The 17,196-nt window shown below is 32.6% G+C and overlaps 1 protein-coding gene across 15 annotated transcripts in view; it reads left to right on the forward strand.

Annotated features, from left to right (window-relative positions):
• Positions 1-17,196, forward strand: part of Dscam1 (Down syndrome cell adhesion molecule 1) — a 607,521-nt gene that overhangs the window by 242,623 nt on the left and 347,702 nt on the right. For all 15 annotated transcript variants that reach the window (XR_012756684.1, XM_075368244.1, XM_075368245.1 and 12 more), the window contains one exon: positions 14,315-14,499. Coding sequence is in view for 14 of the 15 variants with exons in the window: in XM_075368244.1 (XP_075224359.1) it covers positions 14,315-14,499 (185 nt within the window). In the remaining variant the exon portion in view is untranslated. The remainder of the gene's footprint in view (positions 1-14,314; positions 14,500-17,196) is intronic.

A 17,196-nucleotide genomic window follows, 5' to 3' on the forward strand; every position in this document is an offset into this window, starting at 1 on the left:
TTAATTCATTATGCGGGCACTACTGCCGAATATATTTTTTAATTAAAAGAAACGTACCAATTTACCCATATATTTGAATTTTTACATAATCTTGAAATATTAACTTTTTAATTGAATGCGGGCACCACTGCCGAATATATTTTTTACTTAAAAGAAACGTACCAATTTCCCATATATTTGAATTTTTACGCAATCTTGAAATATTCGCTTTTTTATTAAATAGCTACTAATTGAAACATTTTTTACCTTTATTTACTGTAGCTATTGGAAACCTACGAAAAACAACAATTTTCTCCGAGTATATGAAATTACTTTGGGTTAGTCGATTTTAAACTGAATTAATTCAGTAATAATAATAATCTTCTAATACTATATAGAATAATATAAGACTGTGTGATGATGTCAAAAATAGTGTATCGGGTTTTTTGCAAATCTTTGCGTATTAAGGTTCAGAAATCATGCGTGTGTATATATCACAATATATTTGCTTATGAATGTATGTACATGCACATTGTATTCGATGTGAGTTGCTTTCATATTTAGCCTTTTTTAAATGCATAAAATTTTGTTTTGTGTTGTTTTTTTTTTATTATCGATTTATGCGAGTTGTATTTTTTAGGACTAAATAGTCTTTCAGGTTTTACATAAAGTTCAAGTAACTACTCGTATCTTTTTTTAATATTTAATTAATGATATATTGTAGTCTGTGTTTGAGTGAAAATTTCTTTAAAAAAAATCGCAAAATTTTTAAATGTATAAAGATATTTTATATGAACTGATTTGTTAGCCGAAAGAGAAAATTTAATATAAAAAGCAAACCAGGCTTACAAAATAATTCATTTTTTTTTTTGTTATTAATACATGTATATCACAAAAATCATTCTTACTACACCAATTTATACTATGAAAATTATTATACCTAAAGATCACCTAATTATTATGATTTACAAATCTCGTAGTTTAGTAAAAATAATAATGTTGCCAATAATAATTCAGTTACTTCTAACTAGCAAATGCCTGCCCTTAAACATATATTCATACCGTCCCATTCATAATGAAAAGGAAGTTTTGATTCATACAGAATACCTAAAAAAAGTTTATCTTATCTTTTGTAAAATTTTTATTTTAGGATGATGACAGTGAATCATAATATCTTTCTGCATGTTTTTATGCCAGTGGTGTTCACCTTTCTATGGAAAAGAAATTGCTTAAAAAAATTTTCATCGATTTTGGTACGCATATTCTTATAATTGACGAAGATTGGTTATGAATTTAGTCTCCTTTTGAGGATTGTAACTCCTTTTAATCTTCATAGGATTTGAACTTCCTAAAAAGCTTTTTTAGCGAGTATCTCAGCCTTAAGAGAAACAATTTACTAAATTTCAAATTTAATACAGGTAGTTCTTGTGATAAATTCATGTGTGGAAACGGCTTTTAAAAATATAATTTAAAAAATGTTTAACTTTTCCGGCGAATATAACTAGAATAGAATATTAAAGGAGACAGTGTGGTGATGGTGTGAAAAATAGGGTATCCAATTTTTTGCAAATCTTTACGTTTTAAAAACATTACATATATTAGAGATAACTTTATTAAAGCAGATTTGTTACCTACAATACATAATAGTAAAAAAAAATCAAAAAATCATCCACCACCCCGTTTATTTAAAATTGAAATATTTGTTTTTTTTGTCGTTTTGCTCTATCTCCCTTCGGTTTAGGTCTTTTCTTCCAACCAGTTTTCTAGCTATTGACGGGTCTGGGTGTGTGTTTACAGACAAATGCAATTGCCGTTACCGGCTTGCCAGGCCTCACGTAGTTGCAATGTAAGTGTAAATATACCGGTAAACATGTAGTCTGGTACAGACTCAGGTCGACCTCTCCTGAGACCTGTGGTTAATTGAAACCCTACCACCAAAGAATACTTCGAAAATCAGTTGATTTTGCGATGATGAGTTTAACCACTAGACTAACCCGGCGGGTTTAAATATTTTTCAAATTTTTTTTGAATATTTATACATTATTTCTAGAACTATCAAGAATTTTTTTCTTATGTTACCCTTTATTGAATGGGGTTCAAAATTTGTAGAAAACTTTACTTAAGCAGATTTGTTAAGCTTAACTTACAGTAAAAGTTATCTTAAAATTTATTCCCCACCTCTAAAAAAAATATATATTGTTTTTTTTGCTCTTGATTGTTTTTATTATTAAACTTTTTTTTTGTATTTTTCTTCATATTAAAGGGTTATTAAAATTAAAGTAGCTTTGGCATCTATATTATATTCTGGACCCAAAATGAGAAGCTAATTTTTTCATTTTCATAAAAGTTACACTTAAATTTTCAATATTTTAAAACAATTGTTTTTTATTTATTTATTTTTTTTTTGTTAGGGATCAGTTCTTTATAAATAATTTTCCCCATAGAGTAATATATCCCCTAAAATCAAAAATTTTCAGTTTGAAATTTGGGATTTTCTTATGCTAAAATCTTATTTTGGATATCATCACTTTTGATCGGCGTAGCCGGGAAAGTCATTCAACACTTAGCCAAAATTTTTATTTGATAAACAGTTACGATAAGATTTTGGAATGTGACCGAATTGTTGATTTTGTGTTTCATGATTTTCCCTTATATTACTCATTTAAGAATTGTTGTTTTCAAAAAGCTTCCCCTAAGAGGAACCAGCTTACTTAATTACAACCTCTTAGTTTTAGAGTTAAATTTGTAGAAATTGCTTGAAACACTCGAAATTATTTACAATTTTGGAATCTATTTTTCAAATGTATGTAATAAAACATTTTTGATGTAAATTTCTCGTAATAATATACAAGTATACATGCTGAAAAATTGTAAAAATATTTAAATTAATGCTTTTCAATTACTAATTTCAACTAGAAAAAATGGTAGTGACGTCGTTTAGTTAACTAAGTACAGTTTAGACATTCAAACCCCGACCCACCGGGTTGGTCTAGTGGTGAACGCGTCTTCCCAAATCAGCAGATTTGGAAGTCGAGAGTTCCAGCGTTCAAGTCCGTGTAAAAATAGCTGGCTTTACTAGGACTTGAATACTAAATCGTGGATACCGGTGTTCTTTGGTGGTTGAGTTTCAATTAACCACACATCTCAGGTATGGTCGAACTGAGAATGTACAAGACTACACTTCATTCACACTCATACATATCATCCTCATTCATCCTCTGAAGTATTATCTAAACGGTAGTTACCGGAGGCTAAACAGGAAAAAGAAAAAAAAAAGAAAGAGATTCAAACCCCAGACTTGAATACTAGATCGTGGATACCGGTGTTTTTTGGTGGTTGGGTTTCAATTAGCCACACATCTCAGAAATGGTAGACCTGAGTCTGTACAAGACTATACTTCATTTACACTCATACCTATGAACCTCATTCATCCTCTGAAGTAATCCTGACAGTGGTTCCGGAGGCTAAACAGAAAAAAAGACATTCAGACCCTCCGGATTGGTCTAGTGGTGAACGCGTCTTCGCAAATCAGCTGATTTTGAAGTCGAGAGTTCGAGCGTTCAATCCCTAGTAAAGGCAGTTACGTTTATACGGATTTGAATACTAGATCGTGGATATCGGTTTTCTTTGGTGGTTGGGATTAATTAACCACACATCTCAGAAATGGTCGATCTGAGACTACAAGGCTACATTTCATTTATACTCATACATATCATCCTTATTCATTCTCCGAAGTAATCCCTGACAGTGGTCCGGAGGCTAAATAGAAAAAGAAAAAAGATATTCAAACTCACCGAGTTGGTGTCGTGGTGACGCGTCTTCTCAAATCAGCTATTTCGAAGTCGAGAGTTCCAACGTTCAAGTCCTAGTAAAAGCATTTACTTTTATACGGATTTGAATACTAGATCGTGGATACTGGTGTTCTTGGCGGATGGGTTTCAATTAACCACACATCTCAGAAATGGTCGACCTGAGACTATACTAGATTACACTTTACTCACATTCAAACATATCATCCGCTGAAGTAATACCTAACGGTGATTACCGGAGGCTAAAAAGGAAAAAAAGTTTAGACATTCAGGAAGTTTATATAAAAAAATTTTATATTTTACTTACGTTTTTATTACTATATATACACTTAAATATAGCCGTTTTTTTTTTTCATTATTAATGCTATTTTACTTGAGTAATTTTTTATTTGTCCGTTCATTAGCGGAATTATTACTTTATTATTAATTCATATATAACATAATAAATGTCCTTGTAATTTTTTTAATGTTTTCAATTCCGTGAGGTAAAATAGCCAATTTGCATTAGCAGTAGCTATTTTGTGGATGATTTCTCATGCGATGGTATGTAAAATTACTGTGGAGTGTTGTTTACTACCATCACGTATGTTTTGTTATTTCTGCCAACCATATGTCTGTCGGTATATGTATTATAAAACTTGTTTCCGCAGATCCTCACGATATATATATTTATGTATTTTTAAAGAATGTTTTTGAACAAATAATACTTTCATCTTCTGCACGATAGTAAGAATTTTTTTTTAAAAATAGCCGTTAGCATTTAAGTTATTTTTATTTGTGTTACATTTTTACAAAGTGTAATTACTATATAGTTTTGTTTTTTTTTTAACAAGGTATCATTTCTTTGCATTTAATTGTCTTTATTTTGTAAGTATTTAATGCCGTTTGCTAAAGGCGTTCTTACGATATCCTTGGTTCAACCTACGATGATTTTACTGGAAAGCGCTATTCAAGTTTCATCCTACGATTATTGTAGTTCTCTCTTAAAAACATTTCATAATTTTAACTGCTATTCTTTAACTTAATATCATCTTTGTTATGAATTTATCTATTTGCTTATAACTTTTTTGTTGTATCTGTAGGAACTTAAAATGTATCATTCTTTTTCTAAGTCGTTTCAGTTTCGATATTTTGATACAGATGAATCGAAAATTACACAGAATATGTTGATTGATTTTATTGAATAATTAAAAATAACGATCCAACTGAATTAAGAAGAAAGACCTTAGAAATAATTTATTATTACAAGATAGAAAGGAATACGTATCAAATTGTTTTGTACTACCTATTCCAGTTTTTCTTTTAAATGCTTCTTTCAACTCAAGTGAATCATCTGATTCAAGAATCCACCAGTAAAACTTGACATTTACTCTCAGTTACACGTAACGCCGCTTTTTAATTTAAATATAACTGGAATTCATGGGCTAGCTATTAAATAATTTGCAGCAGATTTACGTTCGGTTCAATAAACTATATGATGGGAGATTAAATTTCTCCTCATAATTAGTTGATTAAATTAATTAATTTAAATCTCTCTTAATATGTTTCTCTTGATTAATTTTTTCCATTATCATTTTTTCATCGAAGAAAAAACCTTTCTTTAAAAAAAAAAAACAAAACACCATTTATAGAAACTGACATTTTAGATTCTTTCCGTATTTATTAATGACGAAATGGAATAGGCAAAAGTATGTTAAATCTTGTACGTGTAAGGGTTTTACAATCAAAGAATCAATTTACCAATTTTGGTAAGGTTTCTTTAACTGCGGGAAACAGTTGTATTTTTTACTTTTTTTAATTTTTCTCGTGTTTCAGAAAGAAACGTAGATAAACAGTCAGTACACTACCTTTTCTTCAGGAAAATGTTGCTGATAAATACTGGCGAATATCTATTTTATATAAACTACTTTTTATTGTTAATTTAGCTCTATTTTAGAATATGGATTAAACGCTAATTAAATGAATTGCAAATAATATTGACATTTTCAAAGAGTGTTTCAGTAAAGGATTGCAGTATTAAGATATAAACTTTAACTAAGACGGTGAATCATAATTTTTCTGTTCAGTAGAAATAGTAAAAAAAAATTGTGTTATTTGCTTTTCTTTTATTTATGCACCGTTCATTGAAGATATAGTAGAAGAGGGATGTGTTGAGTTGTAGATACTATTTTGTTTACTCAATCGAATTGAGTTGCTATAGCAACGCTTTTATACAAGTTTCTCCCCTTCTGAGTTATTAGTTGGAACGGAGTGCTTCTTCATTGTCAGAATTTTGCTACTGTTAAATGTTTTATTTATAGTAAACATAAAATCTTATTCTACATGAATTGTTTCATTAGTGGATATAAACCTACGTAATACCCACTTAAAAAAGTTTACTATCATTGTTAGTAAATCAGACTATCAAGCTATGCTTGTTTTTTTTACGGAAAAAGTAGAGGGGAAGCTATTTACAACAGTATTATTACGTTATAACTCTTCGTAAATGTTATTTAATATTTTTTCCTCTTTAAGTAACAAGGGTAAAAATGAACAATTAGTCAAAAGTTGAATTATGAAAAAAAAATTAAATTAAAATTAATTACTTTTTACAGATTGGTGGCTTATTTATGAAATGTTTTTAATACTTTGAAATTCATAATGTGTATCATAATTTAATTTACTGTGGTATTCGTCTTTTCATTTTTTAGTAACAATTTCTTTTTAAAATTTCCAGAAGTTCAATTTAATTTCAATTGCCTGTTCGTTTTAATTAATTTTTTTCTGTACTACAGAATACTGTTATATACATGTGGCGCGAAATCGACTGATATATTTCAAACGGTCATAAATAATATATGGAAACAGGAAAATAAGTGAAAACGTTTATAAATACTTCCAAGAATGCTATTTATTACCCGTAGATTAAAAACTTATTTTTGAAAATTACATCCGTATACATTATTCATTCTTGTAAGCGTGTCTGGAAGTTGCCGTAACGCGCGTCCATAAATCCTCATCAATAATTGCAACTTCTTTAACGGTGCTTTTTTTTGAGTTCTTGATAAATCGTGGAACACACCGTCTTTAAAGAACTCCCAAAAGAATTTGGTACACTAAATTCAAGTGAAAGAGGAGTATCTCCGGAACAAGATATAACAGTTACAAATATTTCACGAACACGGCTATACTGATTCGCACACTAAGAGTTGTTGCTTCATCTTGCTGAAAATATCGGTTTTTGGGGGTCAATACCAAGTCGTCGTAAGAGACGGAAGGAACAAATCCTTCCGTTTTATAGTCCCATATCATTCTGAATTAACAGTCACTGTTCCTTAATGTCATTTAGAATTGCGGACCGACAATCCTGAAAACACCAACTACACCAAACCTTTCCTTAAGGAGAATTTAACGGCATTTGAAATTATTCATTAGAGCTCATTGGTGACCGGTATTACGTATTTTGTTTGTTTACAAGCCTGAAAGATGAAAATTGGCTTCGCCGGTCATTAAAAAATTTTTCAGGAAGTTTGTTTTCCTGTAGCACACCGTTCATAGCGGTGCAAACCAACTTGTGCTTTCTTATGTATGTCATGAAGTTTTTGAATAATTTTCTATTTGTAAGGGTGCAATTTGATGTGTCTGGGCGTTAAATTAATTCTAAAATTTGAGACTGCTGTCGCACCAAACGTCGAGGACGGCGTTGAAAAGCTTTTTTCACTCTTTGTATACCAAAAACTACCAGCTTATTCAGATTTTTTCACTCAAACCGGTTTTTTTTTAACCTCCAGGTCCGCAGTAAAGCATTTTTTCCGCAGAGGATGAGATTAATGTTTTGTAGCGTGTGTGAAAAATACCATGTTTGACCGGGATTCGAACCCAGGACCTCCGGGTACTCAAACCAATTTTTTTTTTGTTTAACCTCCGGGTCCACAGTTAGGCATGCTTCAGAGCATGAGATGAATGATTTGTAGCGTGTGTGAAAATGCCATTCCTGACCAGAATTCGAACCCGGTTTGGAATTCCAGGACTCAAACCGATTTGGAATTCCAAAACTGTACGCGACCACGAGTACGATTACAGGTAACACATTGTTACACACTCCAAACCTTCATTGCGACTGATTATATGAAATGGCATCTTCTTCTCTGCCATTTCCCCTTCCATCAACCAGGACAAGGTATCGCACAGGTGCAGTATTCAAAATTGAAATTTTCAGTCAGTTCCGGGCCATCCTGCATTCGTTTACATATTAATAATCTGTTTTTCATACGTTTCTATTTCATATTCCACGTGGTGAGTTTTAAACTATATTTTAGATTTTCGGTTAGTAGTATATGGCGTCTCTCGTGCTGTATTTATTGCCGCTCGTGAATGAGAGATGAATCTTTAATTTATTTCATGAAAATCGGTGCAGCCGTTCTGCATTTACAGACTATAAATAAACATGTTATCTTTATAAGTAGTTCTGTACTTCCTCCAGCTTAGTAATGTAAATAACACTTACTTTGGATTTAATCTCACTACTATATAAAAGATAGCGTCTTTTTCATTTGTTCCTGATAACCAAGAAAACTACTGCACCGATCATTACGAAATTTTAATTGTAGGTTTCTTATGATCCCCTGGATGATTATTATAGTTTAAACCTCACCAATATGCAAATTATAAATGAAAAAAAACGTAAAAAATAAATAACCTACAACTTCTTTTATTAAATTTGATTTCGTTGTCTATTTCGATATGTATTGTCTATATCATTGGCTATGTCAACAATATCGATTGCTTTAGAGAGTTATGTGTTCTCTAAATTTAATTTTATCGTCTAATCCGGTGGTGACCTGCGAGAACTCATCCACATGCGAGTAAAGTAGCACTCTGTAGATTTTTATATCCTCAACTAAGACGTTCCATCAGGGTAAGCCATACACATAGTTGGCGTAGTTTCGACTTTCAATTTTTTATTTTCCTATTGTGTACATTGCAATCTGTTCAACTAGTGAACAATAAGCACCCCCCTCGTCGTCCCATGGCCCAATGAGGTGAAGATGGTATGTATAACGTGTAAATGCAGCGTAGTGTTGTACAGACTCATTCCTGAGACGTGTGGGTAATTAAATCCCAACCACCAAATTTATCCCAACCGGTATCCACTGTCTGTTATTCAAATCCGTATAAAAGCAACTAACTTTTACTAGGATTTGAACACGAGAACCTTTGACTTCGAAAATCAGCTATTAAACAATTGATTTGTGACGACGTGTTAACCAATAGACCAGCCCGGTGGACTGACTTTCAATTTAGTATTAATATTTTCATAACGGCAAAGCTCGGCGAGGTCATAGGTAGAAAGATTTTCTAAGGATATTATTTTTAATATACCATACTCCTAATTGTTTCCAGAAAGGAATCCCTTACTGGCCAAACTTTCATGACATCTTTTTTCAAAAATTGTTAAATTTTAATTTCACTGATTTTTTCTTCTTAAATGTATTTTACGTGAGAAATATTGAAAAAAGAAAGTATTTCAATGTTATAATTGCTTGATTTTCTTTATGGGAGTGAAATCTGGACGATGTCAAAAAAAGATAAACATGTCCAGACATCTGAAATGAGATTTTTAAGGAGAGTGAAGGGAGTGAGTAAGTTGGACAGATATAGGAATGACAGAATTAGGAATGAATTCCGGGTGATGGCTGTCAATGAAGCAATTAAGCATCATAGAGATAACTGACTGGTTTATGTCCAGTAAGTGAAAGATAGTAGGTTACCTAAACGTGCATTGTACAATATCCCGAGAGGAAGGCGAAAGATTGGAAGTCCGAGGTTACGATGGGAGAAACAGGTCTAGAACCTAATCCTTGGCGGTAGATAATGAAAGTATTTCATAGGAAGAATACTCCGTCAGAAAAGTTATTTAAAATCTTCTTTGCCGTAATTTATTTCGCCTACAAATATTTTTATTAAAACGAATCGTATCCGAATAAATCACCCAAAAATGTTTTCCTTACAAGGAAACGGAACTCTCTTAAAATTTCAAAAAACTTTTATGATGATAGTTGTTGGAAATTGTTTTCTTATAATTTTTTGTTGTAAAATAATCCTGAGCTGGTAGAAAAAACTTCTTTTGTTAAAAGGGATTTGCGCACATCGAATATTTTACTCTAATCTCAATTAGGTATATATTAAATTATCCTAAAAATGTTTTTATTAATTATTTATAAGTATAAGTAAAGAGCTATACATAATTCAAGGTAGTACATTATTTTATTTTGTATGAAACACAGAATTAGAAATGTTGTGAGTAGAGATAAAATCTCAATTTTATAAATATGTATTTAGATAAGAAATGATTTTTAATTGTAAATTATATAAAATGAATGTAATAAATAATTTATTTTGACGACATGTGCAGTGGCGACTCTTAGCTAAAATTAGTGGGGGTGCTGCTTCAGAAAATTTTTTTCTGGACCATCTCAAGGCCATGGTTAAAGTTTTCTGCAAAATAAAAGAACCGAAAAAATGAATCAGATAGAATAGTCGGAAGCAGGATAATAATCTAATTCTGCACTTATCACATTCAAGAATATGGTAATATTCAGTTTAACCGAATAAATAATAAAATGTCAATACAGATAATATTTTTTAGCATTATTAGGCTATTTTGGGCGACTTTTGGTCGGGTGACTTTAGAGTAATTAACTCAGCGTCAAATAATGGGCAGGCAGGAGTAGGTTTCGTGATGAACAAGAAAATAGGGAGGAGAGTAGAGTATTTCAAGACGCATAGCGATAGAGTCATTGTAATAAGGATAAATTCAAAACCTAAACCGACAACGATTGTTAACGTCTATATGCCTACAAGCGCCCATGATGATGATGAGGTAGAATGTGTATACGAAGAGATTGATGAAGCAATTAAACACGTAAAAGGAGATGAAAACTTAATAATAGTTGGAGATTGGAATGCAAGCATTGGAAAAGGCAAGGAAGGAAATATAGTGGGTGAATACGGGCTGGGCAAAAGGAATGAAAGAGGGGACCGACTTATAGAGTTTTGCACGAAGTATAATTTAGTAATTGCCAACACCCAATTTAAAAATCATAATAGAAGAATATACACTTGGAAAAAGCCAGGCGATACTGGAAGGTATCAGATAGATTATATCATGGTTAAGCAAAGATTTAGAAATCAACTCTTGGACTGCAAAACTTACCCTGGAGCAGACATTGATAGCGACCATAATTTGGTGATAATGAAATGTAGATTGGGGTTTAAAAACCTGAAGAAAAGGTGTCAGATGAATCGGTGGAATTTAGAGAAGCTTGAGGAAGAGGAGGTAAAGAAGATTTTTGAGGAGGACATCGCTAGAGGTCTGAGTAAAAAAGATAAGATAGAAAATGTAGAAGAAGAATGGGAGAATGTTAAAAAAGAAATTCTTAAATCAGCAGAAGCGAACTTAGGCGGAATAAAGAGAACTGGTAGAAAACCTTGGGTTTCAGACGATATATTGCAGCTGATGGATGAACGTAGAAAATATAAGAATGCTAGTGATGAAGAAAGTAAAAGGAACTATCGGCAATTAAGAAATGCTATAAACAGGAAGTGCAAACTGGCGAAAGAAGAGTGGATTAAAGAAAAGTGTTCAGAAGTGGAAAGAGAAATGAACATTGGTAAAATAGACGGAGCATACAGGAAAGTTAAGGAAAATTTTGGGGTACATAAATTAAAATCTAATAATGTGTTAAACAAAGATGGTACACCTATATATAATACGAAAGGTAAAGTCGATAGATGGGTGGAATATATTGAAGAGTTATACGGAGGAAATGAATTAGAAAATGGTTTTATAGAGGAAGAAGAGGAAGTTGAGGAGGATGAAATGGGAGAAACAATACTGAGATCTGAATTTAAGAGAGCATTAAAAGATTTAAATGGCAGGAAGGCTCCTGGAATAGACGGAATACCTGTAGAATTACTGCGCAGTGCAGGGGAGGAGGCGATTGATAGATTATACAAACTGGTGTGTAATATTTATGAAAAAGGGGAATTTCCGTCAGACTTCAAAAAAAGTGTTATAGTAATGATACCAAAGAAATCAGGGGCAGATAAATGTGAAGAATACAGAACAATTAGTTTAACTAGTCATGCATCAAAAATCTTAACTAGAATTCTATACAGAAGAATTGAGAGGAGAGTGGAGGAAGTGTTAGGAGAAGACCAATTTGGTTTCAGGAAAAGTATAGGGACACGGGAAGCAATTTTAGGCCTCAGATTAATAGTAGAAGGAAGATTACAGAAAAACAAACCAACATACTTGGCGTTTATAGACCTAGAAAAGGCATTCGATAACGTAGACTGGAATAAAATGTTCAGCATTTTAAAAAAATTAGGGTTCAAATACAGAGATAGAAGAACAATTGCTAACATGTACAGGAACCAAACAGCAACAGTAGCAATTGAAGAACATAAGAAAGAAGCCATAATAAGAAAGGGAGTCCGACAAGGATGTTCTCTATCTCCGTTACTTTTTAATCTTTACATGGAACTAGCAGTTAATGATGTTAAAGAACAATTTAGATTCGGAGTAACAGTACAAGGTGAAAAGATAAAGATGCTACGATTTGCTGATGATATAGTAATTCTAGCCGAGAATAAAAAGGATTTAGAAGAAACAATGAACGGCATAGATGAAGTCCTACGCAAGAACTATCGCATGAAAATAAACAAGAACAAAACAAAAGTAATGAAATGTAGTAGAAATAACAAAGATGGACCACTGAATGTGAAAATAGGAGGAGAAAAGATTATGGAGGTAGAAGAATTTTGTTATTTGGGAAGTAGAATTACTAAAGATGGACGAAGCAGGAGCGATATAAAATGCCGAATAGCACAAGCTAAACGAGCCTTCAGTAAGAAATATAAGTTGTTTACATCAAAAATTAATTTAAATGTCAGGAAAAGATTTTTGAAAGTGTATGTTTGGAGTGTCGCTTTATATGGAAGTGAAACTTGGACAATCGGAGTATCTGAGAAGAAAAGGTTAGAAGCTTTTGAAATGTGGTGCTATAGGAGAATGTTAAAAATCAGGTGGGTGGATAAAGTGACAAATGAGGAGGTATTGCGGCAAATAGATGAAGAAAGAAGCATTTGGAAAAATATAGTTAAAAGAAGAGACAGACTTATAGGCCACATACTAAGGCATCCTGGAATAGTCGCTTTAATTTTGGAAGGACAGGTAGAAGGGAAAAATTGTGTAGGCAGGCCACGTTTGGAATATGTAAAACAAATTGTTAGGGATGTAGGATGTAGAGGGTATACTGAAATGAAACGACTAGCACTAGATAGGGAATCTTGGAGGGCTGCATCAAACCAGTCAAGTGACTGAAGACAAAAAAAAAAAAAAAAAAAAAAAAAAAAAAGCATTATTAGATAAAAAATTAATAAAATACCCGCTTAAAAACATTATAGTTCAGTGGTGCTTAATTTAAATTTATATGTACACAGAAACAAATACATAATTATTTTTCACTAATTACCTTCTCTTTCGTCCTTCCAGCGTGTTTTTGGGCAGATTTAGCAATCAAAGAGCCCTTGCATCCGCCATCTTCTGATCACTACTGAAAAAAACAACTAAACCGCTTTCATATTCCCTCCACCGACTAACTAGAAAAGGGACTAACTAGAACAAGGAACGTTCTATACATACGCGAAGAAAAAAAAACAAAACTATCTTTCATCAGCATGCCAAGGGCGGCACTGTGGGAGAAACAGTGCTCTCTCTCTCCCCTCGCCGCCTCGCGTGCAGCTTCCTATGTGCGCATGCACACAACAGCCAAAAATCACTCCGCTGGAACTGTGAATCGCACAGTTCCATACAAAGATTTTTGTATTTTTTTCATAAACTGGGAAATGACTACTGACATTTAGTTTAAGGGTTATATATTGTACAAGTATAAAGAAAGAATTAAAGGAAAAAGATTCATTATATTAAATGTTATCGATAATATCAAGTGGAAATAGGGGATGCGGCAGTTCTACAGAGCTTTTACGCGAACCGCCACCGCACATGTATTACCACGAACTGTGCTATTGAAACAAAAAATTAATGAGGTATATGAGGCTTACACTATAAGTTAGAAATCAGTTTTTTCTTCGTCAGAAGAATTTGATAGTTAACAATGATATTTTTCATTAACCAGAAAAAAAGATACATCCGATAAAAAAATTCTTTAACATAATTTATCGAAATTAGAAAGATGAAATTTAATTAAGTAATTTTAAATTGTTCATTAATCAGTATTTTTCAATCTATGCTTGCTGGCTGATTGTTTTTAAGTAATTCATTGAAGTTAACAATATTTTATTATCGATACAATCGGCTGTATTTAATTATAATCGACCCTTTAATTGCAGTATTTAATTACTCAAATGCAGTAAATTTTTAATTCCTTAAATACTGTGTTTAATCCTTTATTTTATTAAATACAATATATTCTCTTTTTCAAATAATTTGTTAATCGTTTATTGTTTCGTCTGTGTTACAGAAAGAGCAGCATCTGAAGAGGATACAATGGGGCCAATATTTATAAAAGAACCTCCAAACCGAGTAGATTTTTCAAATACGACAGGTGCTGTAGTTGAATGTACTGCTCGAGGACAACCAACACCGGAAATCATTTGGATAAGAGCTGACGGTACTGCTGTAGGAGACGTGCCTGGACTTAGACAGGTACTCTGTACTGATCTTTGTCGCCTTATATTTATTTTTAGTATAAGACATTATAAATGACTTCTGTTTTTTTTTTTTTGTTTTAACAAATTATTCATTCTGGTATTTGTTTTTTTTAAATATTCAGGGTAGTAGTTCGTTATACGTGATCGAAATACTACCTGTTTTCAAGTGATGTAATAAATCGTTTCATAAAATGTTTTTCTAATGTTCAATGATTTTTTTTATTTTATTTAAATGTGTTTGTATGGAAATTAGTAATTAATTCCAACTCCTTGGTTTATCATTAGATTCAGACACTCGTCGGCCTTTTTTTTGTTATTAATTTACATAATTAATTCCGCTGTAGAGTATTTAATAATTTAAATTTATTGCATTATAATAATAAATAGAACGACCGTCTATTTGTAGGATTTTATTTTTATTTCTGCTTGCAATGCGTCTTCTCTTAGTAACATGTTTTTTTTTTTTTTTTTAATTTTAGTAATGTTCTCTCAAAAATACGATTTTCTAAAAATATTATTTGAATTATTAATGTGAACAGAAATAACAATATGTAAGAAATATACACAGTATGTCTGAAAAGTTCCCGAACTAAATTAAATAAAAATACAGATTTAAAGATAAACGAATTTACTCACATCAGCCCTCTACATAGAACCCTTATCTAGTTATACACTCGTTGCAGTACCGGTAGACGCCGTCAAATGCTCTGGAGAAATCACTTTGTGGGATCACCTTCAAACTACTTCGAGCAAGCCCTTTGGATGGCCGGAATGTCGTCGAAAAAGCGGCCTTTCATCTTCAACTTGAATTTCGGGAACAAAAAATAGTCTGCTGGAGCCAAATAGGGTGATTTGATTTGTGACGTAATAACTAGTTAAATCTGTTGACATTGTGTGCCGAGGCATTGTCGTGCAAGAGAGACCAACTGTCCGGATCCTGGCTTCTCAGGCCGGATTTGATGATTGCGACCCATCAAGCGATTCATTGCTTCCAAGTAGAATTTAGAGTTCACGGTTTGACCAGTTGGGACAGTTTGACCAGTTGCGCGTGCATTTTCGCAACGTTTTGGTCGAACAGCTTTTGACGGCCTCCCACCTCGTTCGTCGTCAACCAACGACTCTCTTCCGTCTTTAAACCGCTTCCACTACGTGTATGTTGTATGAGACGCGGCTTCATCACCGAATGCTTACTGTGTCATAGAATAAGTTTCATCGAAAGATTTTTAAAGTCGAACTCAACATTTTATCGCGCTTCTCTGTTCCATGTTGCGTGCTAGCACAAGGTCACATGAACACAACGTACGCGGCCGATTATAACTCGGGACTGGAGTGACAAAACGTGATGAAATTTTGTACACACACTCGTCAGACATCGTATTGCATAGTTCCTTGGTTGTCGGAGAGATGGCGCTAGTTGTATCGACTACAACAATTTAGGTGGGAACTTTTCAGACATACTGTGTATTTACACATTTATTTCATATCATAACGTTATAGGTCATTTAATGTTGGACTACGTTATTATGGAATATAATATTTGTATTTGAAAAAAAGGGTATTTTAAATGACCACCGAATTTTTTTAAATGAGAAGCTTTAACTCGTAAATATATCTACAAGGTTGGAGAGCTGCAGAATCAAACGAACTCGTTTAGAGTTGAGTAGCAATTCTCAATGTCTTTAGCCCCACGACTCCCAAAAAGTAAAAACGTATATAATGAATATTTCGCGATCCCCCCACCCTGACCCAATTAAACCTAGTTAAAACTATTTAGCTTCTTTGATAGCTAAGGATACATATATGAGGTGTACAAATATAAGAAATTTAAGGTTCCAACTTGATGTGTATACGTGCTCCTTGTAATTTCTGCTTGCATAATATTCGCTGTGAGTGCGTCATGTTCGAACATGCATATGATACGTTTGAACGCTTCGTGCTCCCAACAGTATAAAAGAGGCGTAAGGGGTTGCAGAACGTCAGTTTAGTTTTTCGAATGCGAAGCGTGCGTCTTGTACCTTTATTTAAGTCTTTTTAAAAGAGTAATTTCATTGAAGATAATAATTGAGGTTTCTGTCTTTTAGTGTGCGATCAAAGGGTATAATAATTTTTTTAAATTAAATTCTTTCGGAAAATGGATAAATTTGTGAAAAAATGAAGTGAGGAAAATCTGTATCCAGTGGATCTATTGGTAAAAGGCAAGATTGTACAGTGAAAGTTTTTTAAATTATTGGATGGAAAGCCACAGTGCGTTGTTTGCTTTCAAGTTTTCTCCGATGAAAGCGTGAAGCCATCAAAATTCCATACTTTGAAACTAAAAATCCGGATCGTAAAAGCAAACCCTTGGAATTTTTCGAAACAAGATGACACTTTGAGAAATCAACAAGCTTCTATTTTTATTTTTATTTCAAGCAATACTGATAAAAGTATACTTGAAGCATCTTATCTTGTAGCATTAAGAGTAGTTTAAGATGTCTAAATTCCAATGCAATCGTAGAAAACCTCATATTGCCTGCTGAAATTAATATGGTTTGTGTTTTAACAGGCATGGAAGAAGAAAAACCATAGAAAAAAATTCCGCTTTTTAACGACACAGTATCAAGGCAAATTGACGACATGGCTATTGATGTTCGCGATCAGATAATTCAGTAAATTAGTTCAAGTGAATTTTTTAGTATTCAATCTGATGAATCAA

Source organism: Lycorma delicatula, chromosome 6 (assembly GCF_047948215.1).
Source record: "Lycorma delicatula isolate Av1 chromosome 6, ASM4794821v1, whole genome shotgun sequence".
Taxonomy (NCBI): domain Eukaryota; kingdom Metazoa; phylum Arthropoda; class Insecta; order Hemiptera; family Fulgoridae; genus Lycorma; species Lycorma delicatula.